A 26,035-nucleotide genomic window follows, 5' to 3' on the forward strand; every position below is an offset into this window, starting at 1 on the left:
ATATCAGTAGGCCGATAATATCGGACATCCCTAGTATTTATCAATTAACAAGTCTGAGTCTGCACTTTCCGAGTCTGAATGCAGTCAATGCTCGAGTCCATGTCCAAGTCCGAGTCACGAGTCCTGAAAATCAGTACAGGACTTGGACTCGAGTACTACAACACTGAATGTTACATCAAGAAAACACACAGCAGAGCCAGACCCTGAACCGCCAGCATCTGACTTACGAGTCAGCAGCCCATGTTTGCTTTTACAGTTAGTTGACGATGATGCTAACATTAGGTAACGTTACCAGTAACTATGAGGATAAAAAATTCCGCAACAGCTCAAATCATGTTACTAACGTTAAACACACCTCTTACTTACTTAAAGGAACACGCCGACATTTCGGTAAATTAGCTTATTGTCTTCTCCAGAGAGATACAAGGAGATAGATACCAGTTTCCTCTCTACTGTATGTGCGTTCAGTAGAAAGCTATCTGGCTGCATGTTAGTCTAGCTTAGTACAATGAATGGAAGTGCCGGTTAGCCTAGGCATTGTCCAACTAACACCTCTCCCGAAGGCTAACCGGCACTGTCCGCTTCCATTCATTGTGCTAAGCTAGGCTAACATGCAGCCAGATAGCTTTCTACTGAACGCACAGAGAGGAAACTGGTATCTATCTTTTATTCTTCTTGTCTCTCTCTGGAGAAGATGGTAAGCTAATTTCCCAAAATGTTGGCCTGTTCCTTTAATGTTACTCCTCTTCATCCCCGATGGAACATGTTGCTCCTCTCCTCATTAAGTTCATCTTGTCCAGCTCCTCCAAGCTAGCTAACTCGGAAACATCTCTTGAAAAACATGAACGTTATGTCCCAAGACAGCCAGCAAATAGTAAGCCAACAGATGCTCTGTGTGTCAGTGTGTGTGTGACAGTGACAGATTGGTCCCCGCCTACTCTCAGTCCATTCAGTTTATCGCTGTATGTAAAGTGTGTGTATAGGTGTGTGTGTGTGTGTGTGTGTGTGTGTGTGTGTGTGTGTGTGTGTGTGTGTGTGTGTGTGTGTGTGTGTGTGTGTGTGTTTGTGCGCGCACACTTGAAAGGGGGAGAGACTGGTTCACAGACAAGTCCAATCATTCTTGTACAGAGAGAGAGATTTAGATAAATGTTATCTATTTTCAGATGGATTTAAATAAAAAGGTTGATGACTTATCATCTAATCATTTGTATATATTTTTTTATTTATGTTAAAGGTCACTTTGAATGATGTTAACTATGATAAGGTTGGCGGTCAGGTGGCGTAGCGGAGATTGTGCTCGTCACCAATGCAAGAGGCTGCGGTCTCGACTCCCGGAGAGTCAGCATTGCCTTGGCTCGGGCTGATCGCTATACTAACTTGTTTGGCTGAGTTAGGGGGAGGGAAGCCGTGGGTGGGTCCTGGGCGTTGTGGACAGTGACCCCTACAGTTCGGTCGGGGCGCCTGCACAGCGAGGGTAGGATCTGGAGAGAGGTAGTGTGACCTTCCACACGTTACACTCCCCCGGTGAGAATCTGCGCTGCCAGGCTGGCTGCACATGTGTCGGAGGAAAACATGTGACAGTCTCCGGCCTCCCGGACCAACAGTAGGGGGGGGTGCGCAACAACCAGGAAGGGGGTTGGGAATTGGCATAACGACTAACAGTGGGATGGGAGAAAAATCGGGGAAAAAAGGAGGGAAAAAAAAAGATATATTAAAAAAAAAAAAAAAAACTATGATAAGGCTTAGATTGTACGTCGGGCGGTTCTGGGAGGATGGTGAAAAAAGTGATTTAAGAGCCCTGGTGTGTGTGTGCGTGTGTGTGTGTGTGTGTGTTTTTCTACCTCCATGTGTGTTTGCAGTAGGGATGGCTGACCAACAAATAAGATAAAAAGAGTACTACCAAATAATGCATCACAATGAAAACAAAAAGTGGAGGATAGAAATTGTTGAGCCGGCACTGGGCCCAAGATACCTGCTCAGCCCTGTTGATATCCACAGGAGAGATAGCAGGAGAGAGAGATACCTGCTCAGCCCTGTTGATATCCACAGAGCAGAGCAGGAGAGAGAGCAATGCACTCCACATGACCTCCTCTTCTAACCGCGGCTGCCTTGCAGAGTTTCTGCTTCTTCGCCACGGCCCACTCAGTAATACTTCCAGAGAATACTTTCAGACCTGCGGCCACATAGAGAGACCTTGATCTTGATGCTTATAGACCTTTCTCAATGTGTGCTATAATCTTTCCTCCCAAATAGGAGAGCATGATTCCCTCCGTCTCCCACAGCATGGGTAAATTAATGGGTTACTAAACTAGCTTCGTCTGTGGTTCACACAGGCACTTAGCCTTGTATGAGGCATTCTAATATACATTTCGCTCTCCGATAAGGCAGGGGATTTTGATAGCTATAGGTCCACCATTGTCACCAGCTTCAGTGCATTCTCGTAGTGACTAAACTGTAACATCCACTCCTTTAGTGTTCACAATTTGGCTCTTAAAAATGGCATAGTTGGCATTTATTTATAGTAAAACACAAGTAAAACACAGTTTATACATACTTTACATACACCTATAAATACACTACAATTATATTACGTGGCCCATAACGGCCCCAAACCAGCATTGCCAACTTCAACATATCCATGCCCTTTGATGTGAGCTCCAGGTATTGACAATGCCAATGCTACATACCCTACCACATGGCCCCTGATGGGCACTACAACTCAACATGTATAGATAGATAGGCAGAGAGGCAGCATATCACCAGGGTTATCAAATGGGCACCTCCCTTCAATGGTGTTTCATCAGGTTAGGCCCATGACACCTTGGGAAGGCTCAACAGTTAATTATCAAAACATACACTCTTCATGTAAAACATCTCTTTACCTCTCATCCTGAATGCTCTAAGAACACTTACCCCTTTCACTACCACACTACCAAAGGGTTAAGCCTTTCACTGCGACAATACAGTACATAAGGTTAACCCTTTCACTGCCACACGACAAAGGGTTCTATATCATACTAGCTTCCGCTCAGCGTCATCTGCACATATCTCACTTCGTGCATATGCACTGAATAAAAACTCACAATGTACCTTTACATACCAACATTCGTCTGGCCACACCCCTATCCGCTACCTTCATAAGCAGGTGTGTGGCCCCACACTTGCCTCCTTCTTCACTTTCACCACAAGAAAGTGCCTGTATACCAATCACTTGACAAGGGTATTAAGCTGAAGAAAGTTGAGTTACGTGTTTAAATTTTTTCGTGCTTTTTTCTTTCTCTCATACTTTTACAAAGAAAAAAGCTAAGTCATAATGTTTACCTCGGAGGGTCGCGCTAGCAACGTTACCCTTCACCAGCGGTTCTTCATTTCCTCCTCTGCCGTACGTCTTGGAGCGGGGTTGACGCCACTGTCGTGGACGGCATCCGCGCCCGGTAGGCGTCCGGTGGATAGTTTGCCTCTCCAAGGAGCTGGTGCACCAGCGCCGTCTCCTGTGAGATGGCCTGGTTCCTGCTCTGGTTCCTTTGCCGCCGGAGAGTCGTCCGCTGTTGGGCGGCCGGCTCCTCTGGTGGCGGAGGATTTGAGATGCAAACTTTTTGCGTCTGCTCGCTCCCGTCGTAAGATGGTGGCTTGTAGACGCGAACGGCCTGGTTTTGGGGAGTTGCTGGAGCCGGATGAGGATGCGTCTGCTTCTCCGTGGCCGATGGAAACTGAGGACTACATGGTAGAGGCAGACGGGTTCTTGTTTGACGCCCCGGTGGAGACATGTCCGCCTCCCGTCCAGGTTACACTGGTCTCCTTGGGGTCCCTTGTATGCTGATGTTGGGTTAGAACCTCCGACTCAGCGGCGGGATGCCCTGCTATCAGCCACATCGGAATATGGCTCTGCGACCAGTAGTCTGCCGAATGTGAGGGACGCGAGCTCGGTGGGGGAAAGTGTGCAGGGGGAACTGCGTGCTTTGTTCCTCATGACGGCGGCGGCAGTCGCAAACGGCGTGCCGCTGCCGCAGCCACTGCCTGTTCCTGTCCCTGATGATCTCATAGGTCATCTATGGCAATGTCGTCCTGTGAGAGAGACGGGCGTTGTCTGCCCATTTTTCCCCTCGATGGAGGCCTACGTCCGTCAGGGACAGGTGGTCTCCTACATCACGGGCCTCACCCCCGCCTACGTGCGAGTCACGAGGGTGGTGGGTTTGGTAGAAGGTATGAAGGAGGGGGTGCCTCGGCTTGATAGGCCGATGGCAGCTCTCCTTTGTCCTGAGGTGGTGTGGGAGCCGTTACGGAAGCCGGTTCCCCACGGGAAATCGGCAAGGCGGTTGGCTTACTGGAGTGACCAGTCATTCATCTCCGCGACTCAATCTCTGGCTGCCACGTCTAACATCGCGCAGCTGGCGAGATTCATGTCCGGGATAATGACGGGCGGTACGGAGCTGACCGAAGTGCAACGTGATCAGCTCGCCCAGGCGGCCGGAGCCATCCTGCATCTGATCCAGCTGCAGGCCGTCGCCGCTGGGAAAGTACGCGCCCTGGCCACTCTAGCCCAGCGCCACCTTTGGCTGGAGCAGGCGCGTGTGCCGGAGAGGAAGAGGACTCCACTTCTGACGGCACCCCTCTCCGATGTTGGGCTCTTCGGGTCGGCGTTGCAGCTGATGACCTCAACCTGCAGGGAAATGCAGGAGGAGCGTTCCGTGCTCCAGCCTCATTTCCCCCCGCCCGATGTCGCCGGTGGAGTCAGACGGAAGGCTCGTCGTCGAGGGTCCGCTGCCGAAGCCGCCGCTGCTACCACCGCCACTGCTGGCCCTTCAGCGAAGAAGGCCAGGAGGAGAGAGGGCGCCTCGGCCACTGCAGCCGGCCCATCCACGCTCGGAGGTGACGGTAGGGATCGTCGAGACCAGCCTCCAGTCCTTTACCGTCCCTCCGGGGCTCCCCGGGGTGGCAAACCCCGAGCGGCTCGTGGCAGGCGTCGCTAGTGACTTTTTCCCTCTATTGGTCCCCCATGTTCCCTTCCCGGCCCACCATATGATTTTTGTTAAATAAAAGGTCCCTCCTGGGAGGGACTGTATTTGTTACAAACTGTGTGTTTATTCACTACATATGATGGGGATACGATGTGTGAACCTTTCGCTAGTGTGGGTTTGATAGGAGGGCTAGACTTATAGTCTTGTTGGTCGCTACATTTCATGTTATAGAGCTTAAGCAAGGCCTGCAGCTTACACTCGGTTGAAAAAGGTTTTTTCTGCCTCGACCTGAAGATTAGGTTCTTCACATAAAGGTAGAGGTTAGTTGTGTGCTCTGTTGCTTAAACAGTGATATTGAGCCGCAACACTGTTGTGTTGGTCTGCAGTAATGCTCGTGTGTGTAAAGGTACCGCGGTCTTTCAGGCCGCTCTCTCTCTCTATCAAATCTTCTGTGTCTTGCAACATAAACACGGGTGTCGGGTTCACACATATAAAACTTTGGCCTTGTTATAAACCCTGTTCACAGACTTGTCTGTGGCTAGCGTGCATTGAGTTAGCTTTGCGCTGTTCATTAGCATACTGGCTACTTATGGTATCATATGGCTATTTGTTGTTGTCGTATTTGAGGGTTGAGCTTGCGAGGGGGTACCGGATAAACCCCTCCTTCCCTCTTCTGATTGGTCGTTTTTCTTTTGACCCTCTTTTTCATTCGGTCCGGCCAAGCTGTTTGGCAGCTTGGCACGGGGGGGGGGGGGGGGGGGGGGGGAAGGGTTTCCCTGACTCCGCACCTATCACAGGCAGTTGAGTCATGGGATTCCCCCTGTCATAGAATACGTCACTGGGCACGTTTCTATTGGACGACGGCTTCCGTGAGTTTTTTCAGACCCATGTATGGTTCTGTTATTGTCAAGTTGTCGGGGCAGAGCGTAGGAACTTGGTGTTCTGCTACGCTCGATATATGTGTAACTTGAGTCTGTTGGTCACATGGCTCAATGTTACCGTGACTTTTCAATTCATGGCTCACGTGGGAAGTCTCTCTGAGGATTCCCGTCTCCTCCCTGTGGTGAGGGTGGCGGGATGTAAAAATAAAAAAAATTTTACCCTTAGCCGCGTCACGTGGGATTCATGTCAGTCTGTGTTTTCTTTCTTTTTTAATAAAAAGAGGAAAGAACATGAAGCTCGACGGCTCCTTGTCATTCTCCCAGGCGACTTGGAGGAACAATGTCTGGTGTCTTGTTAGACTATCCATTGATGTGTTTGGGTCTCGACGCGTACATAGTGCTGGCTCGGGGTGTTTCTGATAAGAATCACGCATGAGGCTGGTACGCCTTGGTTGCTCATTATTAAAACGCCGTTTTTATAGGGCAACTGGGATGGAGGTTTTGTGCTATCATAAAGGGGCTGGTTCTCCATTCTTTTCGCCCCTCTCTTACGCATGGCGAAGAGGGGGCTGTTGGGGTGGTCTTATGGACCTCCTCTGGCATCCCTGTGTGCTTCCCGGTCCGCCGGGCCCGGTCCGAAGTTGTGTTTCGTAGGCCTGGAATAACCCCTTTTTGAAAACTGAAACACTTGTACTGCGGTATAGCCAGTGTTTTGGAGTTTTTTCTTGAGGGGTTATAGGAACAACCACCGCATATGGTACCTAGAGGGTGGTTGATTCCCTGGTGTGTTGGAGCGGAGTCAACTCCCGGGTTACCCGGTTGAGTGTGCCCCTGCACGTTCATGACGTCTGCCAATCGTGTCAGCCTTCTCTGCCTCGACCCCTCTGGGTTGGGTTTTTTTTGGTGGAGGCTTTGTCATGGTGCGCAACAATGCCAGCATACGCCCCTTCCGCCGGGGTGCTGTTTTCAGTTGACCCCTTTGGCGCCTGTCTCGTCCGCAGTGCTCCAGGCTCGGGTCAAGTGCCTGCTGCCTGGATTGAGGGATCAACCTTTTCTGGAGGTCGTCTCCCCAGTGCGCTGCCTGCTCCCGCTGTAGTGTAGCCTCTTGAGTGCTTCGAGTTACAGCCATGCTGACTGTCTGAGTATGCCAGGGTCAGTGTGCCAGGCGGCGTGCTAGTGGGGGGAAGGGCCCGCTCTTGGATGGGCCCTGTCGGAATACGCTGGCGATGTGGGGGGCGGTGTCACTAGTGACCGCCTGGTGAGGTCTTGATGCTGTGGCGTCGTTGACCTCTCCGGGCCCCCTTTTTCCGGGGGATCCAGTCCCTTCAGTGGGTCTGGGTCTTCCTTCGCGCTCCACTGCTACGGCCTTGCCACGGGGTTGAGTTTGCTCTTGACCCCGTGATTTTGGGGGCGGTAGCGAGGTTTGTTCCTTTCGTTCGTTCCCTGGTGGCATGCGGATTGTGCGTGTGCGTAGTCGTGGGGTCAAGCCACGGTCTGCTCACCCTGTGCGTTGAGTTGCTCGAGTTCCTCTTCGCACGGTCGGATCCGTCTCCCTCTCGTCCTCCAATAGGGAGGGTATCCTCCATTAGGGAGGGTCGGGGGGGCTCGGTCCTCCCCGGTTCTGATGGTTGTGGGGGGCCTCAGTGGGGTACATTTGTCGAGCTTCAAGCTCCCGCTCAGCTCCCGTTGTGCAGATGACGCTGAGCGGAAGCTAGTATGATATAGAACGTTCTATAGTTCTATGAATACTAGTGACGCTCAGCGTCTAGACGCCACTGCGGCCTTTGATCTTGCCTTGTGGTGAAAGATTGGGAAGGAGGCGAGTGTGGGGCCACACACCTGCTTATGAAGGTAGCGGATAGGGGTGTGGCCAGACGAATGTTGGTATGTAAAGGTACATTGTGAGTTTTTATTCAGTGCATATGCACGAAGTGAGATATGTGCAGATGACGCTGAGCGTCACTAGTATTCATAGAACTACGGTTATATTCATAACCTATCGTTAACCCTTTCACAACCACACTACAGAAGGTTAACCCTTTTACTACCGTCTGTAATGTGGTAGTGAAAGGTTAAGAGACCTATAGAACACATTCCCATTCAGCTGTTCCACATACAGTAGACCATGGTCTAATTGAACCCTTGCAATGAACCGTTTACACTAAGTTAATTTAGAAAATGTGTGTATAACCTGTGTATTGGCAGTTGTAAAGCTTGACCTTCACTTGGAATGTGAATGTGAAAGGATCACCTGGAAGGACTCAATCTGTAATGTAATGACAAATGAAAGATAATTAGGTTTGAAAACACTGTTCGTCAAAAAACGTAAAACATACTTACAGTATATGGGTCTTTGTTATTGCAAGGGTTCAGTTATAGTAACTGAAAATCTTTTAGTTTATGTTGAGCTTGCTTTAGTCTGCCTGGAGTACAAAGATATGTGCAAGGTTTGGTAATTTGGGACAAGGTGGTTGGTTCCATTGTGTCAGGAATTATCAAACAAGAAACATGTGCCTTAAGGTTGATTTCCATTTCAAATGGTGACTGGACTCTGGATCTCGCTCTGGATCTCGCTCCCTTCACACACAGGATTTTGAATCTCAAAAGACTGGTTGAGTTGTTATTCTGCACTCTCTCACACACATACACACCACAGGTCACTTTAAACACATAAGAAAAGGTCACTTTAACACGTTCTGTATATATTCTATACACTCTCACGGACCTCTGTGTTATCATTGGAACTCATTCTGAGATCTCGAGAATGCAATGCCGGCCGAATCCTGCTAGGTGGCAGTATCGCCTACCCTTTTAAACCTTATTTCACACCGTGTGTTACATTTTATATGGTCCGGGCGGAGAATTTGGACCCAGGCAAGTGAAACGCTTCATTCGAGCAACTTGATGCATATTTTGTGCCATTTCTGGAAATCGCGATCAGACAATTGGAATATTCATTTTGGAATAACTCCTAGCAAAGGTAAGGACTATATGACATCAATCCATAACTCCATAACTCAGCTTCCAGGAGTTAGCCCGGATCACTCTGAAACTATACAATATTCACCATGGGATAACACGCGAAAAATTCACTATTTTTTACATGTTGGACGAGAGATAGTGACTGTCAAATGAGCCATAGTATTGTCTCCATAGCTATAATATAGAATATAGATATAGATATAGATATAGATATAGCTCTGCAAACATTGTGACGCACAGTGAAAAATCTTTTAAAGCGTGGCCCATTGACTACAGGGATGGGGATAATGGCTGGCACTGAATGAGTTAAAGGAAAGAAAAAAGGTCACTAAAAAAACATAACTGGATGTTTTTGTATAGTATAGGTAGTATAGCATAGTGACATATAGTATAACTGTATATTGTATAGTAGTGTACATAGGACTCATTACCTTTTTAATTCGTAAACTTAGCATTGTATTGTATTTTATCTTAGTACGTTTATCATGTCTATTTTTTATCTATTCTATTATTATTTGTATTTTTTGCACAATCGAAGCGGACATGGCCACCTTCATTTCACTATTATGTCTTGTGTATGTATGTGATGAATAGGGGTGTAACGATTCGACCTCGCAACGATTCGATTACGATTCTTCAGGCAACGATTCAATGCATCATGAAATCTCTTCATTTGACCACGATTCGATTAGATTAATATTCTATACATTTTCGATACATTTTCTATCAGTTAATTCCCCAAAAAATGTTGAATACACAAATGTGGCTGGGGGAACTGATTCACTCAGCATGAATGGACTATAGGTCAATAAAAACAATACACACAACAAAAAACATTATTTATTTTTAATTTTAATTAATTTCGATTATAATCGATTCTAACATATTCAAATCGATACATCGAATCGAACACATTAGAATCGATGCATTTCGATTAATCGATGCATCGTTACACCCCTAGTGATGAATAAACCTTTTGAATATTGAATCTTGAATCTTATGTATGAGGGCAAAGCAGACATGGGGTTAAATTGAGGGGCAACCACAAAGGAAGCATGCGATTGTTCCCCTGTTTTAAGGGCTTTCAGGTTCTCTCACATCCTAGAATCCAATTTAATTCCATGACACAGGTCGTACAGAGGAGGCCATAGGTCGCACAAAAGAGAACGAGGATATTCATCATGGACTCTATTGAGTTCAAGGGAACCAACTCTGGGTTCCTGGATGTCTTTCTAGTGGCCCTACTATTGATGTGAAACCCAGTGCAGTTCCCTCAGGACGCCCACTTACCTGGGTTTGTTGAGTGGGGCTGATTGGACCATGTAAGCTGTCGGGTGCTGAGTGCTGTGTTTTTTTAAACTACTAAGTGCTGATGCTGCATCTACAAGCCATATTGTCAATTCCTGGAAGGGGTGAAGGAAAAGCTTATGCTCCAATAACTTCTTTGACCCTAAAACAAAAGGTTATTGACTGGCTACGCAGTGTGTATATATGTGGATGATTTATGGCCCATATGTCAAGCGTTTTCAAAGCACGTTTCAAAAGCCCTGATCAGTATATACACCCTGAGGGATGGTTCATAAATGATGAACCAAACTGACGAGTCAGAGGAGATGGCTTGAGAAGAAAATAAACCCATGCCCTATTCTAGAGGAAATAGAAAAGGGGTAGGGAATAAAGGAAGGAAAGGAATCCAGGTAGTCTAGGTTACACATTGTAACAGACTAAAAAAAAAAAAAAAAAACCTTTTTTTTTACTGATGTGTAAGTAAAAGCACCAAATTAACTCATTCAGCACCAGCGATTATCCCCATCCCTGTAGTCAATGGGCCACGCTTTAAAAGATAGGCATTTTCACTGTGCGGCATGATGTTTGCAGAGCTATATCTATATTCTATATTATAGCTATGGAGACAATACTATGGCTCATTTGACAGGCATTGTTCATAGTCCATCACTGAATAATCAGTTCATTTCTACATACTGTAGTTTGTGCGCTATTACATGCTAAACATCGCCCCTTTCCAAAATAATCCAGTCTTTTTTCATAGATCACGAGATATGACGCGGTATATGCAATATGCTCTCGTCCAACATGTAAAAAAGAGTGAATTCTTTCATGTATACATTCGCGTGTTATCCTGTGGTGAATATTGTATAGTTTCAGAGTGATCCGGGCTAATTCCTGGAAGCTGAGTTATGGAGTGCTATGTGCATTTTGCGAAAGTCGTTAGCCTTGCTCGCCTGGACACGATATTATTTCCAAATCAAAGGTATATAATAGGTATTATGTTTCATCATGAAGGCATCAAAGGGGGGTGGGGGGGCGGTCGTTTTGTGATACTCTGATTGTCAGCAACGGCATACGTTTTGAATACTACATACGCTGATTGTTGCGATCAATGTGAAATCATTGTAGGATCAAAGTAGGATTGATGTCATATACAGTGATGCCAGTAACTAGTTACTCTAATCTGATTACTTTTTTCTGTAAATAGTCATCTAACTTGTTATTTTTTACAAGCCAGTAATCTGATTACAGTTACTTTTCCAAGTTGCTGTGCGTTACTATTTAGTTACTATATCATAATGCTGATGATAAGAGAGCCAGGGGTACAGTCAGCTATAGACCGGAGAAGGCCTACCGGGAGGAGGTTGAGGTAATGGAACGCTGGTGCCAGGACAACAGCCTGAACATTGGTAAAACCAAGGAGCTGATCGTGGATTTTTAGGAGAACACAGCAGGGGACACACACACCACTGAGGATAAACAGGGCTACCGTGGACAGGGTGAGCAGCTTCAAGTACCTGGGGGTCCACATCTCAGAGGATCTGACATGGACAACACACATAGACTCAGTCGTAAAGAAGGTGAAGCAGCGCCTCTACCACCTGAGACAGTTAACTCTTTCAGTGCCACGCCTGGTTTTCCGTTTTACCGCTTGAATGCCACCATCGGCGCCAATGTTAACGTTAATATCGCCTAATCTATGTTTTAAATTATGGCTATGTGTCTAATCTGCCCATCGCATTATCAAAGACTATTTTCCAGTCAGTGCTGTGAAGGCAGATTGATTTTCTATCGCGTCGTTTCCGTTTCAGAGCAGTTAGAAAAGCCCCCGTTTTGATATAAAAAACAGCTCATTCTGGAGCATTCTATGAAAATCGTCTTTTAGTGGAATATTCCACAACGTTGATATTCGTCGGCCTTTTTATGAATCGTTTTCAAATAAACGCTAGATGATCAATATTATACATGCACGCAAGCACATTACGGCCGCGCACTGATAATCGCTCCGTTGATTTCCTCACAGACTTTTACAGTGAAACCGAAAGAAGACATTTCACAAAACAGCTTATAACTTCATCAAACTTACTCCGATTATCCTACCACTGATAACATAGAGTCCTTACCTGACATCAGATGGTATCCAACTGGTATATTCCAATTCCTGATCACCATTAAAAAAAATCGATATGTGTATGGATCCAACGCGACACTGTAGAGCTCCATGATCCGCGGGGATCTGAGGCTCCAGAATGAACTGTGGTAACCCCGGCTGGATCAGTGAACTGGAAAATGTGGAGTACCTGATTTTTTTCCCCATTCATTTTCATTGAGTCCATTCCAAAATCACTTATGTCATCTGGGAGACGACAGGGGGCGCTTTTTTCCACAGTGATCACCGGCGCAGCTCGGCTATACTCGGGTAGGCTCGGGTGATGCAATAATTTTTCAGATCGCAAAAAAAAATAATAATAATAATTCAGAGAAATCTTGTGAGTGGCACGCAACCACCTATAAAAAAACCCGAGAAATCTCGTGAGTGGCACTGAAAGAGTTAAGGAAGTTCAGAGTATCTGGGAGTATACCAGTCCTTCTACTCCGGAGCTGTAGAGAGCATCTTGACTGGAAACATCACTGCCTGGTATGGAAACAGCAAGGCACAGGACAAGAAGGCCCTACAGAGAGTGGTGTGCTCAGCTGAGCGTACTACGGTATTGCACTACCACCCCTGCAGGTCTTATATAACAAGAGGTGCAAATCCAGAGCCTGCAGAATAATTAAAGACCCTCACCACCCCAACAACAGCCTTTTCAAGCTGCTGCGGTCAGGCAAACGCCTGCGAACACCAGCAACTAGGACAGAGAGACTTCGGCTCAGCTTCTTCCCCCAGGCCATCAGAGTCTTGAACACTGAATTCTCCACACACAAGCACACATGAGCACACACACAAAACACACACTGTATACGCTCACACACTAGCAGTCACTTTAACATGAACACACACACACACACATGCTGCACACGCTCACACTTATGGTCACTTGTAAAGTTTACACAATGAAAGGTCACTTTAAAAAAACAAGAACGGGAGTGGTTCTTGTATAGTAAACAGATGGATAGCAAGCTAGCATAAGGACACATAGTATAACTGTAGATTGTATAGTATAGCATTGTATTGTATAGTAGTGTACATAAGACCCAGTGCCTCATCCGTAGCTAACAGTGTATTGCACTATCACAGGACCTAGCATGTCTTACCATGCTTTTGTAAAACTCATGTACATATACCTGATATGTCTTTACCCTTATTACTTGTATTATTGCACAAATGTCGCATTCTCATCCTATTTTATTTTTAATTCAAATTATATTATATACATTTTCTATTTTATTTCGTTTGGGAACCACTGTCCTAGAGTGCCTGAGCAGTGGACAGCTGTGACCTTATATCGCCGGATGGCTGATGACGTCTCATGATGACCTGTCTGAGCAGCCAATGATGATTTATGACATTATGCACTTTCAATAAAGCATTATATATAAAAAAAAATAAAAAAAAAACGTTGTCATTCTTATGTTGTGGCAGCAGCAGGGACAACGACGACGACTTCGTAACCTACAGTAGTTACTTTCAAAGTAACTAAGTTACTTTGATAACCAAGTAATCAGTAAAGTAACAGTAGATGACTTTTTAAAGGAGTAATCAGATTTATTTTTTAAGTAATCTGTGGCATCACTGGTCATAGTCCTTACCTTTGCTAGGAGTTATTCCAAAATGAATATTCCAATTGTCTGATCGCGATTTCCAGTATTGATGTCCATCGCGTCCCTGACATGAAATGGCACAAATTATGCATCAAGTGTGCTGGACACGTTCCACGTTGCTCGAATGAAGCGTTTCACTTGCCGGAGTCCAAATTCTCTGCCCGGACCATATCAAATGTAACACACAGTGTGAAATAAGGTTTCAATGGGTAGGCGATAGTGCCACCTAGCATGATTCGGCCAGCATTGCACTCTCGAGGTCTCAGAATGAGTTCCAATGATAACACAGAGGTCCGTGAGAGTGTATAGAATATTAAAATCGAAAAAACAATGAAAACCCGAGAAATCTCTGGTATGACGCTCAACCGCTGGCAAGATAAATGTCGGGTATGGCGCAGAAAGTGTTAAGAAAAGAACGATTAGGCAGAGACAATTCTGAAAGCCTGGAAGATCAGTAAAGGAGTTATGAATTGTAACAGGCATTCTAGTGCGTAATTATTACACATTGAAATTCCCTACTGGGAATAAATTAGGAGCCTACAAAAGCTCACCGCTAGCAAAGCTAGGTAGATAAAGGAAGGCTCCAAGAGTTAAGGACAGAATGAGAGGGGAACTTTTGTCCCTTAATTAAAAAGAATATAATAATTTAAACTTGCCTACTGGCTAGAAATAGGTACTGTATTAGTGTATTGTACCCATTCTGCAATCTGTTAATAACATTTTCAATCAATCAATTCAATCAAGCCTAGGCAACCTCACAGCTGGCCAGAGCCAGGTAGATGGGGGTGGGCTCCCCAGTTGAGGACAGAATGAGAGAGAGGGAGAGAACAGGTGAACAGGGGACAGGGGGAGGAGGACCATGAGGCTGTTGCATTATGTCTTCCACTGAAACCCCTCTGAGGAAGGCAGAGGAGGCATCTCTGGTGGCACTGGTGATGCCTTCACACAGCCACTGTGACGACAGGCGTTTCTTTGGCAGAGCTTAACCTCTGGCTGCTTCACCATGACACAAGAGCAACTGTTGGGTCGATCTGAAGCCTGCTGTGCAACTCACATAGACCGAGAGCACATGTGGCCTGACATTCCATTTAGCTACAAACTCTGTGTTGTGTTTGTGGGCGATGAGGAATGAGACGAGGATAACTGCTGCCTTGCCAGCTGGGGGGAGTTATTCTCTCAGTGTAAAACACAATTATTATGAGTACAGCGACTTCACATGACCGGCTCTCTGGCTTCGGGCCAACTCAGTATAATACATGTGCCACTACATTTACCACATTCAGTCTTTAAATCAATAAAACAAAATAACTACATACTGTATGATTCTGATTATTAATTACCTTTCACAACTGTCTGTCTTCCTGTCACAAAATATGCCTCACTATGACAAGGTGTTCTGGGCGATCTAAATGTTCATGTTTGCTGCCCCTCTAGGCTGTATGTAAATGAGTTCATACAGTTAATTGAATAATAAAATTTTACCCAACATATCAAAGCACCAACGCACAAACTTGATCACTAGACCTGGTCCTAACCCATGGCTTTGAAATTGACAACTTGGAAATTAACGACACGGGCCTCTCAGATTACTCTGTTATTATATTTGACGTTTTGATCTCTGCCTTGCACTCCAAACCTCTCCTCCCTGCCCGCTCCTCTCGCCACATTAACTCCTCTACTGCTAGTAGTTTCTGTGCAGCCTATAGATCTGATCCGAACACCTGCAATATTGAGGCCCTACCATAACACAGAGATGCTTATCACTATTATCACTAAAGGGGAAAAAAAGGAAATTACATATATTAGGATTTAATTATTCACCCACAAGAGTTTTAAGATGAGCAATTGTAGGCCCAACTGGTCCTGGGCTATTGGAGAACGAAGAACAACACCTCACTTTAACTGGTCTCATGCTAAATATTATTTCCACAGAGAGTAGGTGTGAAATGTGAAATTAATTAAAATAATTATGCAATTGCAAGCTAATAATATCTATTACTTTTCAATTATTTATTGATATTGTACAAGATTAGCAACTAGGTTAAACTGGTCCTGGACGTGGAGAACTAAGGTCGCTTTCACATATAGTTTTGGTGGACTCTGTGCGGTTCTGGTGGTGAAGTTGCAACATTGTTGCATTCTTCATTTGGTTCGCCTGCGTTCACATAGAAATCTGTGAGGCGGACCGAATCTTCTGAACAATGTCACGCGGTCGAAAAGGGAGCTTGTCTATTGGACAGTGGAAATGTGTGTGTGGCTGCGAGCCCGTGTGTGCGCGTGCACGCGCGTGTGTGTGTGTCTGTGTGTGGACTGTCTGCGAGCGGAGGCGAGTTTTGACATGGCATTGATCCATTGTTCTATTGAAGCACATTACCACCATCCTCTCGCTAAACAACTTGTAGACCACAGTGTTTTTATGAGTGCCCACAAGTAGCTGTTTTATTAATAATATAATAAGCCGCGTTTTTTCTTCCTTCTTCCCAAGATGCACAGATATATAGATATGCTGCGAGCAGTGGTAAGGTAATAATAGTATTGACGTGGCATTGATCCATTGATCCAATGCCGTGCGCCTCGGTAATAATAATAAGCCACGTTTTTTCTTCCTTCTTCCCAAGATGCACAGTTAGATATATAGATAGATAGATAGATAGATAGATAGATAGATAGATAGATAGATAGATAGATAGATAGATAGATAGATAGATAGATAGATAGATAGATAGATAGATAGAGAGAGAGAGAGAGAGAGAGAGAGAGAGAGAGAGATAGCTAGATAGATAGATAGATAGAGAGATAGATGCAGTGTGCTTGTTTTGCAGTGAGTGCTGCGAGCAGTGGTAATAATAATCACTTCCAATATTTGGTTCGCGTTTGGTCCGATGAAGCGAACCGAGGCCGACGTTTTCAGGCGGACCAGAGTTCGCCTGCTTGGTCCGTGAACCGAGTTCGACACGCATTCACACAAACCCGAAAAACCGGACTATCGAATTCTGGTCCGAAAGTCCGGACCAAACAGCCCCTGTGTGAAAGCGACCTAAGTGTAACACACATGCGCGCACGCACACACACACACACACACACAAACACACACACACACACACACACACACACACACACACACACACACACACACACACATCTCTCACCTCAGCATCTCTCTACCGTAGCTTTTACTTATCTTGCGCAAAAAACAATAATTTCCACAGATTTGATTTCAGAGTAGGTATGATGAATTATCAATAATCCACTTGATAAGTGTGAAGTAAAATTGGATACAACTGAATAATACTATGGCCTGAGTCGAGTGAAAATGGATGATTGACTTTTAAAAGTGAAAGTAAATAAAAACACAGGGTAGCCTACAACTGAAGGCTAAATATTGGCTCCTCCTCCAATGGTCCATGAAAACACATTGATGCATTTTTATTCAATGATGGCTATGTGTGGATAACACTCTCTGTATTTTCATGAAAAGTCGGGACACTTGCGCATGGTGCGCTTGATTTCTATCACAGGCCAGTTGAATTGTGCCTAGGTGAGGCAGTGGGCCAAAATTCATTCATAAACAAGGTCTGGGGGCCGGATGAAAATGCCAGGCGGGCCGGATTTGGCCCACGGGCCTTGAGTTTGACACATGTGATGTAGAGTGACGTAAAAGTTGCATGAATTATGACCACGAGTGGCCCAAATCAGGGCCATCTGAAAAGATCAGATTTGATGTGATTTGTGCTGTTCACACTGTCATGAATAATCTTTTTTCTGATTCGGGCCACTTTGGCCTGCAGTCTGAACTACGTAGCCTTACTGTATAAAAAAAGATCATTGAACTGTCAGCTTGTAGGATGTCATCTTTACCCATATGCTCAGTTTTTACAGTTCCCACCAGGGCTTGACATTGGCACCTGCCCACCCGCCAGATGCGGGTAGAATTCCCCTGTGGCGTGTACCTCTGTCATTCTACCCGCCACAGTGGCTAGTGGTCTGTCTGTCTGTGTGTATGTGTGTGTGTGTTTATGTGTGTGTGTTTAGCGTCTTTTTTTTTCTGGTCATGTGCATTCTAAAAAAAAAAATCTCTGCCTTTGATTGGCTATATCACGTTCATTATGCAAAGACCAGCCCTGATCTGCCTCTGATTGGCTGAATGAAAAAAAGCCATGTGAAACCTGAAACCTCTCTTCAAAGTTATTTTCACACTGAGTCGCGTCGTCGCCAATACACATAATCAAGCTGGCGGGCTCGTTGAACACAGCTGCCTACAACCATGACCATCCTTACAGTACTGGCAAGTATTTTCATATCTTAACCAGCGTTGCAACTTGCAAGACGCTTATAATGAAACGTTCCAACGGCGACATTGTTCATCAATTGATTCAACCTAGAACCTACGCGCGCGCTCTCCCCCCCCCCCCCCCCCTCTCTCTCTCTCGCTCTCTCTCTCTCTCTGTCTCTCTCTGTCTCTCTCTCTTTCTCTGTCTCTCTCCCTCTCTCTCTCTTTCCCTCTCTCTCCCTCCCTCTCTCTCTCTCTCTCTCTCTCTCTCTCTCTCTCTCTCTCTCTCTCTCTCTCTCTCTCTCTCTCTCTCTCTCTCTCTCTCTCTCTCTCTCTCTCTCTCTCTCTCTCTCTCTCTCTCTCTCTCTGATTGATTGATTGATTGAATGAAAACTTTATTAACAGATTGCAGAATGGGTACAGTACAGTTCAATACATACAATTGTTAAGGGGATGCAGACCAGAGAAATACTTTCGTCTTGTTTACATCAGGGTCCCCCATTTTCATGACCATTTTAATAATCACATTATTACCATTGTTGGGTTATGATCGGCGTGTGTGGGGATATTTGGCTGGTGAAAATGCTGAGTGGCTAGTGACTTTGGAAAACCACTAGCCACAGTGGCTAGTGAGCCAAAAAGTTAATGTCAAGCTCTGGTTCCCACACATGTATTTTTTGTCGCGTATGCAAGTGAAATGCTCATACTGTCGAGCCCTGTCTGTTTATATATGCTGTTCTGTTCTGATTGGAACATGCCCATCCTTCACCAGGCAGTGAAAGCACCAGTAGCACTGCTCTGAGCTCTAACGCGTTGATGTGGGGCGTCGAGGGGAGCATCCACCTGCACCCTACTGCCCTCCACCCACACGTCCATCACCAGCCTATCAGACCTGACATCCAGACCGTGCCGGCATTTTGCGACGGCTGCCTCCTCGTGTACCGGAGGGGACACGTGATGCAAGGCTTCGTCCACATTGCAGCCGGCTTGTGGGAGGCATGGTCTAACAACGTTCGAGACAGGGGAGGGTAGAATTGGACAATACAAAATTGGGATGGGAGAAAAATAGAAAATGGGAGAAAAAGTAGTGTCACCCAGGGCCCAGCTGTCATTCACATGCGCTTCTTGGGTGCAGAAGAGCGCTGGTTGCCTGTGCTGTCTCCTGGAGACAGTCGAGGGATTAGGCTTGTTAGGTTCTCCGGCCGGAGGGGTAGAACCGCTGTTGGATCACTGCGTTTTACCTTGTAGTCACGTGGTGGGAGAGATTGTTTGGCAGCTGGTATTGACCAGAGGAGACCTTAGGCCCACGGACCTTTGGGACGGCATGCAGAAAATGGAGGGAGAGGCCGGGCCTTTCTGATACCATGGCATAGACTGACAGACCGCCGCCACTTCCTCGATGGAGACTCCAAACAGAGCGTCCTCAGAGCAAGGGCCAAAGAGGAGGGGTCTCTTCCGTTGTTCAGCTTGGATTGGGTCAGTAAAATGTATCTCTGCATCAGGGCAGAGATACAGTAGTCATTGTGTTTCCAATGGTGAAGAATAGCACCAGTGGATTGGGGCGAAGATTTCCATCTCCTCTGGGTTGAGTTGTTCTTTAACCGTCGCTACTGAAGACAGATTGTTGTTCGCAGCTGTACCACCTGGCTAGATAGGGGTCAATGGAATGGAGTAAAAGCGGGGACACAGAAGGGATTGCCACTTTGCCGGCAGACCACAGAAGTACTCTCCCACCATAGCATGGGGGGGGGGGTGAGGAGGGGCATCCCTCTAGCTGCAGCCGCAGCTTTAATGAGTTTAGGAAACACAGCAAACATACTGCAATCCGCCAGACTGTCATCTTCAATGAATGAAGTCGGGGCACCAGGAGAGTGGAAAGGGCTGTTGAACTGCAGGAGCCATCTGGCGTCATCTCCCTCACCGAGCCACATCACGGCGCTTTGGGATGATGAAAGGAGACCGGCGATCCTGTTCAGCCCTGCCGGCCCCCACTGGTGATGAAGGTCAGAAGATCCTGGACATCTCCAGAGGCAGCAGCTCTGCCGCTGCGTGGCCCTGAAAAGCGTTGTTCGGTTGGTGGAGCGGAGTCCATCTCGGCGTAGGTCGATAAGTCGAGAATAATATTTTTATACAGGGTCCAGATGCTAGCATGAAAGAAGCGGGCGGGGGGTTAAGTGGCTAAGCAGAGAGGGCGTGGTCCTGGTCAGTGATACAGTGAGTAGAATTCTTTCAGTGGGAACCTATAGGCTCCAGAGCAGTCCACTATAGGGCAAGACACTAAAGCCAGTCTGAGATATAACTGTAAGTTAACTAAAGAAAAGCAACACCTACACAACATGGCAAAAATATGTGTGTGTGTGTGTGTGTGTGTGTGTGTGTGTGTGTGTGTGTGTGTGTGTGTGTGTGTGTGTGTGTGTGTGTGTGTGTGTGTGTGTGTGTGTGTGTGTGTGTGTGTGTGTGTGTGTGTGTGTGTGTGTGTGTGTGTGTGTGTGTGTGTGTGTGTGTGTGTGTGTGTGAAAAAGAGATTTCCGTATCACTCTCCATGAAAACAGTTTCAAAATTTGCATCAGAAAGAGCATCGTAAAAGATGGTTTCCAGCTTCCAGCTTGCACCTCTTTATTCCCCCTGCGGCAGACAGGTTGTAGGCATCAGCCCAATGATTGGTACATGATGTCACCGTCATACAGAAGTGCTTCTGTCAGCTAGGCTACACATACAGGTCTGTGTATGGCGGTGGTGTCACGTACCGATCATTGCAGACCGCAGCAGAAAGACATGTTTGGGAAGACGTGTCTTGTGTGGACACTACCGTACTTCTTGATCAATAAAATAGCTTTTCTCCTGAAAAGCCATTTGACTCAGAAAACAGAGACATTACGGAGAACACTTGAGAAATGCAGTTAAACTAGCAACGTATGTACTTGTAGCAACGCTACTCCCCAACACTGCGTGTCGTATCTTCTATCATTAAGTTCCTCATCCAACTCATGTTGACAGTCCTGTGCAGGTTCTCTATAGGGAGGTCCAACGTTCTGCCGTAATCACAATGGGAGCTCCACCCACTGCTATTCAGAATGCAGTTTTGGCCCAAAAAGTCATCTATACACTTATCATCAGTGTTCTGTATGATATCCAAAAAGTCAACGATTGAGGAATTGAGGAAAGTTGCTTGATATTGCTATTGGCCTCTGTGTATCTTTTAATGTTTTACAAGGCATTATCCGTTGTTTGGCTTGGTCCCAGCGAGGTAATGGAATATGAATCCCCCTCATAGGGGAAACAGTTACAGTAAAGAACATTCACTTACAAGAGGTTTCTGCAGGACACTGGCTTTATATATTATATATGTACTTAATAATAGTTCAATGCTTTCTCTGTGTGTGTGTGTGTGTGTGTGTGTGTGTGTGTGTGTGTGTGTGTGTGTGTGTGTGTGTGTGTGTGTGTGTGTGTGTGTGTGTGTGTGTGTGTGTGTGTGTGTGTGTGTGTGTGTGTGTGTGTGTGTGTGTGTGTGTGTGTGTGTGTGTGTGTGTGTGTGTGTGTGTGTGTGTGTGTGTGTCATCAGGTCAGTAAGACAGGTGCCGAGGGAGCGGTGCTGGATGAAGCCAAGAACATCAACAAGTCTCTGTCTGCCCTGGGGAACGTCATCTCTGCTCTGGCTGAGGGAACGGTACGACAGAGACATCTGCTCTGCCTTGTTTGCTTGCTCCTTGTCTCTCGGTACATCTGGCTGAAGCCCCTACTCTCTTCACGCTCGCTAGCCGGCTGACGTTGACTGTCGGTTTGTGCTATATGGTAAAAGGTAGATTTCAGTTGGCTTCAATTGCCACCTGTTTTCTTTTCTATGATGATTCGGGACCCAGATGAGTCACAGGCCCTTGCTTGGTGGGTCCCCGACATCCCACGTGACAAAAGTGGGAATATTATTTTAATACTAAATGTAAATGTGGCATTTCTATCCTGGGCAGAAAACTTTATTATGCCTTGGATCATACCAGTCTAATTTGGAGTTCTCACTCGCTGACTTCTCTCTCAGACACACAAAGCTGCCCCTCCTCCTCCTCCTCCTCCCCCTGCCCCTCCCAGACCCGTGTCAACAGAGGCTCATATTGCCTCCGGCAATAGTCTGCTCTAGTCTAGTGCATGGAACCTCTGTGAGCTAACGTTAGCTACCTACTAGCTAACGTTACTGTTTAAACAAAATGACCCAGTCAACTATTCACTTTTAGTTTAATACATGAGGCATTGTCTAACGTTATCTAGCCGACTAGCTACTGATAGCTCCTGATATCAACAAATGCTCCAGCAATAGTCGAGTGCATGATACCTCCGTTAGCTCTGTAGCTCATGTTAGCTCACGTTAGCTCACTGTTTATATGAAATGTCCCAGTAAACTAAATAGTTCACTGAGGCGTTGTCTTAACGTTATCTAGCCGCCTAGCTACTGATAGCTCCTGATATCAACAAATGCTCCAGCAATAGTCGAGTGCATGATACCTCCGTTAGCTCGGTAGCTCACGTTAGCTCACTGTTTAACACGAAATGACCCAGTAAACTAAATAGTTCACTGAAGCGCGAGGCGTTGTCTTAACGTTATCTAGCAGTAGCTACAGATAGCTCCTGATATCAATGTCTTATAACATTGATTCAATGCATATTCGAGCCCCTGGCTTGCATCGCAGTCACGAAAGGGGCTAGCTGAGGGCATGCTGAATGTGATTTGACCAAAGCAGAGTATACACACAGACAGTGGAGCTGTTTGCAGATAGCGAGCATTTTGACTTGTTGCGTGGTGGCGATGTCTCGCAGATAATACAACTACAAGTATGATTATATAATATATATATATTTTATAAAAAAAAAAAAAAAAAAAGTATATTACATATATATATATTTTTTATAAAACCGATATCGGCCGATATGGCTCATAGACGATCGGTGATCGGTATCGGTGGCAAAAAAACGTGATCGGGGCATCCCTACTTCATAGCAGTAAAAATAGACATAAATGAGCATAAAATAGACAGAATACAGTAAAAGCAATGCAGAGAATAAGAAAAATGGTGAAAGCAATGCAGGTAACCATACAAATATTGACTCACACACTTTACTTTAGTTTGAAGTAATAATTAGACAGTCATCCACAATATTTCGCACTGCGCTTGTGTCGTTATCAGTCTTTGTGTTCATCAACTCAATAGGGCGACCCTATAACTTTCAAATATATTTGTCAGTATAAGTCCAGGTTTCTTGACTTTCTCAAAAACTTTGGTTAAAATGGTGAACAGGGTCCCTTGGGGTCCCGGAGATTGTGAATGTCTATCTGCCAAGATCACAACCACACAATGTGTAGAGTGCAAAGTGGCAGAATGCATTAATATAGCAGCATAAACAACAAGATACGTTTTTAGCTTACTTATGAACATATTTTGTGAGCTAGCCTCCCTAATGTATATAGGTAAAGTGTTCCATAGCTTTGGTGCGTAGTTAGCAAAGGCTGCATCCCCGATTTAATTGTGGCTGTTGCTGGGAACATTCAATAAACCAGTAGTAGAGAATTGGCAATGTAGCTTGTTCCATTTAGGGCTTTGTATACAGATGCAGCCATTAGTCTTCCTAACCATTTTGCCGTGACGAGCACACGGTGGTCTAACGGCATGGGAATTAATTAGGAAACCAGGTTGCTGTTCTGTTATATTCCCGCCAGGAGGCGCAAAGTCTGTTCATTAGACGGACGCTACAACGAGACCGCAAATGACATCACGCCATATCACTATGTCTATAGACTGTATGAATTAATGTTGCTGAATTAAAGAATTAATCATTAAAACGTGTCAAATCTAGTCTGTTAACTTCATTAGACGGCCCGACCTGCGGCTCTCTGTTCATTGATCAGGAGGAGCGATCACAACGCTGTTATTGTAATGCTTTTTGGTAATGCAATGTTGCTGAATAAAATAATTAAAGAGTTAAAACCTGTCAAATCAGCAGTCAATGTGTATATTTTCAGCATCACGTTTGTTTACCAACGATTTTAACTGGTAGGATTAGTGTAATATAAGATTATAGATTCTCAATGCATTTTCTGTGTGAGACTGTGGCTTAGCGGGATTATCCCTGTCTCCGAATCTAAACCATGTCTCAAAACCTGGAGAACTGGTTTGAATCCTGTTAAATTCTTTTGATATAATTCATTTATAAAAATGTAATGGTGTTCTGGCAACGTGTTTTTGCTAAATACATTACTGTACATGTACTGTAATGCCTCGTTTTATTAAATGTCCTTTGGGCGATAACAGCGAAACAACATTGAAGTCGCCATTGTGTGATGCGACACATGAGCGAGAGGAGAGAGAGAGAGAGAGAGAGTTATAAGTTATAACGTTAAGTTAGCTAACATTAGTGCTCTGTGGTGGTCACACATAATAAATGAACTTAACCAACTGGCGTTATCGTGAAAATATCTAACGTTAATTGCTCTAACGTTAATTTTCATTGCTACAGTAAATACGATTATTACAAACAAATTGGGCACCGAGTTACCCATCAATTCTACAAATCATTTCACTGCAGTTGAGACAGATACTGTATCTAAAGCCCTGGCTGCCTGGAGATTCTAGTGTTAAACATTGTTGGCCCTGTACTTACTCAGAAGTACAGGGCCAACAGAACCCATAGTTAAAGAGACACTGTCCTCTATGATTCCCCCCCCCCCCCCCCCCCCCCCCCTCCAAGACATTAACTAATTTCATTGTTTACATTGTCATTTGACAAATGCTCCATCAGTAAAATCCCAAAGAGGCTGTTTAAACCTTAACTAATTTCATGCACCTTGGCTATTTTTCAGCATTAAAATACCTAATTACACCAGCAGACATCTCATTAGTGGACTGCAGCACCTGACAGGCAGTCTCCTGTTCTAGCCTTATCCATCCTATTACTCCCAGTCCACAAAGGTCAGGTGATTGAATAACGATGTGCCATTACTATAGCTGTGGAATTAGTTGTTAGGAGCTCATCGAATGCCAATGGTTGTCATCACCCGATTATTATGGGTAGGCCTATTGGTGCATCGCAAATTTTGACACAAGGAAATCCTTATTATCATTGTGGTCCTTGGATGCTCATTGTGGTCAAATGGTGTTATGCCTTCTAGCCATAGTATTCTCTCAGCTATAGCTCCTTTTCAAGTCACACTACCCCTGTCACTATCTCTAGCCTGTACAACGGTAGGCTGTGTAGTCACCGTAGCAGCCCTGGCATCTATCAGTAGTCATATCTATTATGCCATTGGTTCTTGCAGGATTAACAAAATAACTATACAAAAGCCACATGTGAACTAATTTTCACCCACTTCCAATCCCAGCTCTCCATCCATCACAATAATGAAAACATCCACCCCACCATTACACGAGGGGATCCCCAGTAAACGCTGTGTAAAAAGCTCATATTATACGTGTAGTGTAGAGCCTCGCAAATCATTTTACAAGTTATAAGTGAATTTGCACCTTATTGATTGATCAAGGACTCAGGCGAGGCTTTCTGAAGGCTGGTTTGTATTGTTGTTATTTTCCGGCATTGATGCTCTCTTTACCAGTGTGACCGTGATGAGAAATGTGGCGCATGCTCGTTTTCAAGAAGGGTCTGTGTGCCTGTATTCTACAGTATCTTTTCATACATACTATTATTTTCCTCTCTCTCTCTCTCTCTCTCTCTCTCTCTCTCTCTCTCTCTCTCTCTCCTCTCTCTCTCTCTCTCTCTCTCTCTCTCTCTCTCTCTCTCTCTCTCTCTCTCGCCCTCTCCACCCTTTCTCTCCCCCACCTTTACACACCTGCCCCTCTCTCTTTCTTCCCCCCCTCTCCTCTCTCTCTCTCTCTCTCTCTTTCTTCCCTCTC

General features: G+C 45.4%; 1 protein-coding gene across 1 annotated transcript in view; it reads left to right on the forward strand.

Moving 5' to 3' along the window:
* kif5ab (kinesin family member 5A, b) overlaps window positions 1-26,035 on the forward strand; it is a gene marked incomplete at both ends in the record, with an annotated part of 362,394 nt that overhangs the window by 163,782 nt on the left and 172,577 nt on the right. The window contains 1 exon segment of the mRNA XM_084315723.1: window positions 21,706-21,810. Within this exon segment, the coding sequence (XP_084171849.1) occupies window positions 21,706-21,810 (105 nt within the window).

Source organism: Notolepis coatsorum (assembly GCF_963971535.1).
Source record: "Notolepis coatsorum genome assembly, chromosome: 6".
Lineage (NCBI taxonomy): Eukaryota > Metazoa > Chordata > Actinopteri > Aulopiformes > Paralepididae > Notolepis > Notolepis coatsorum.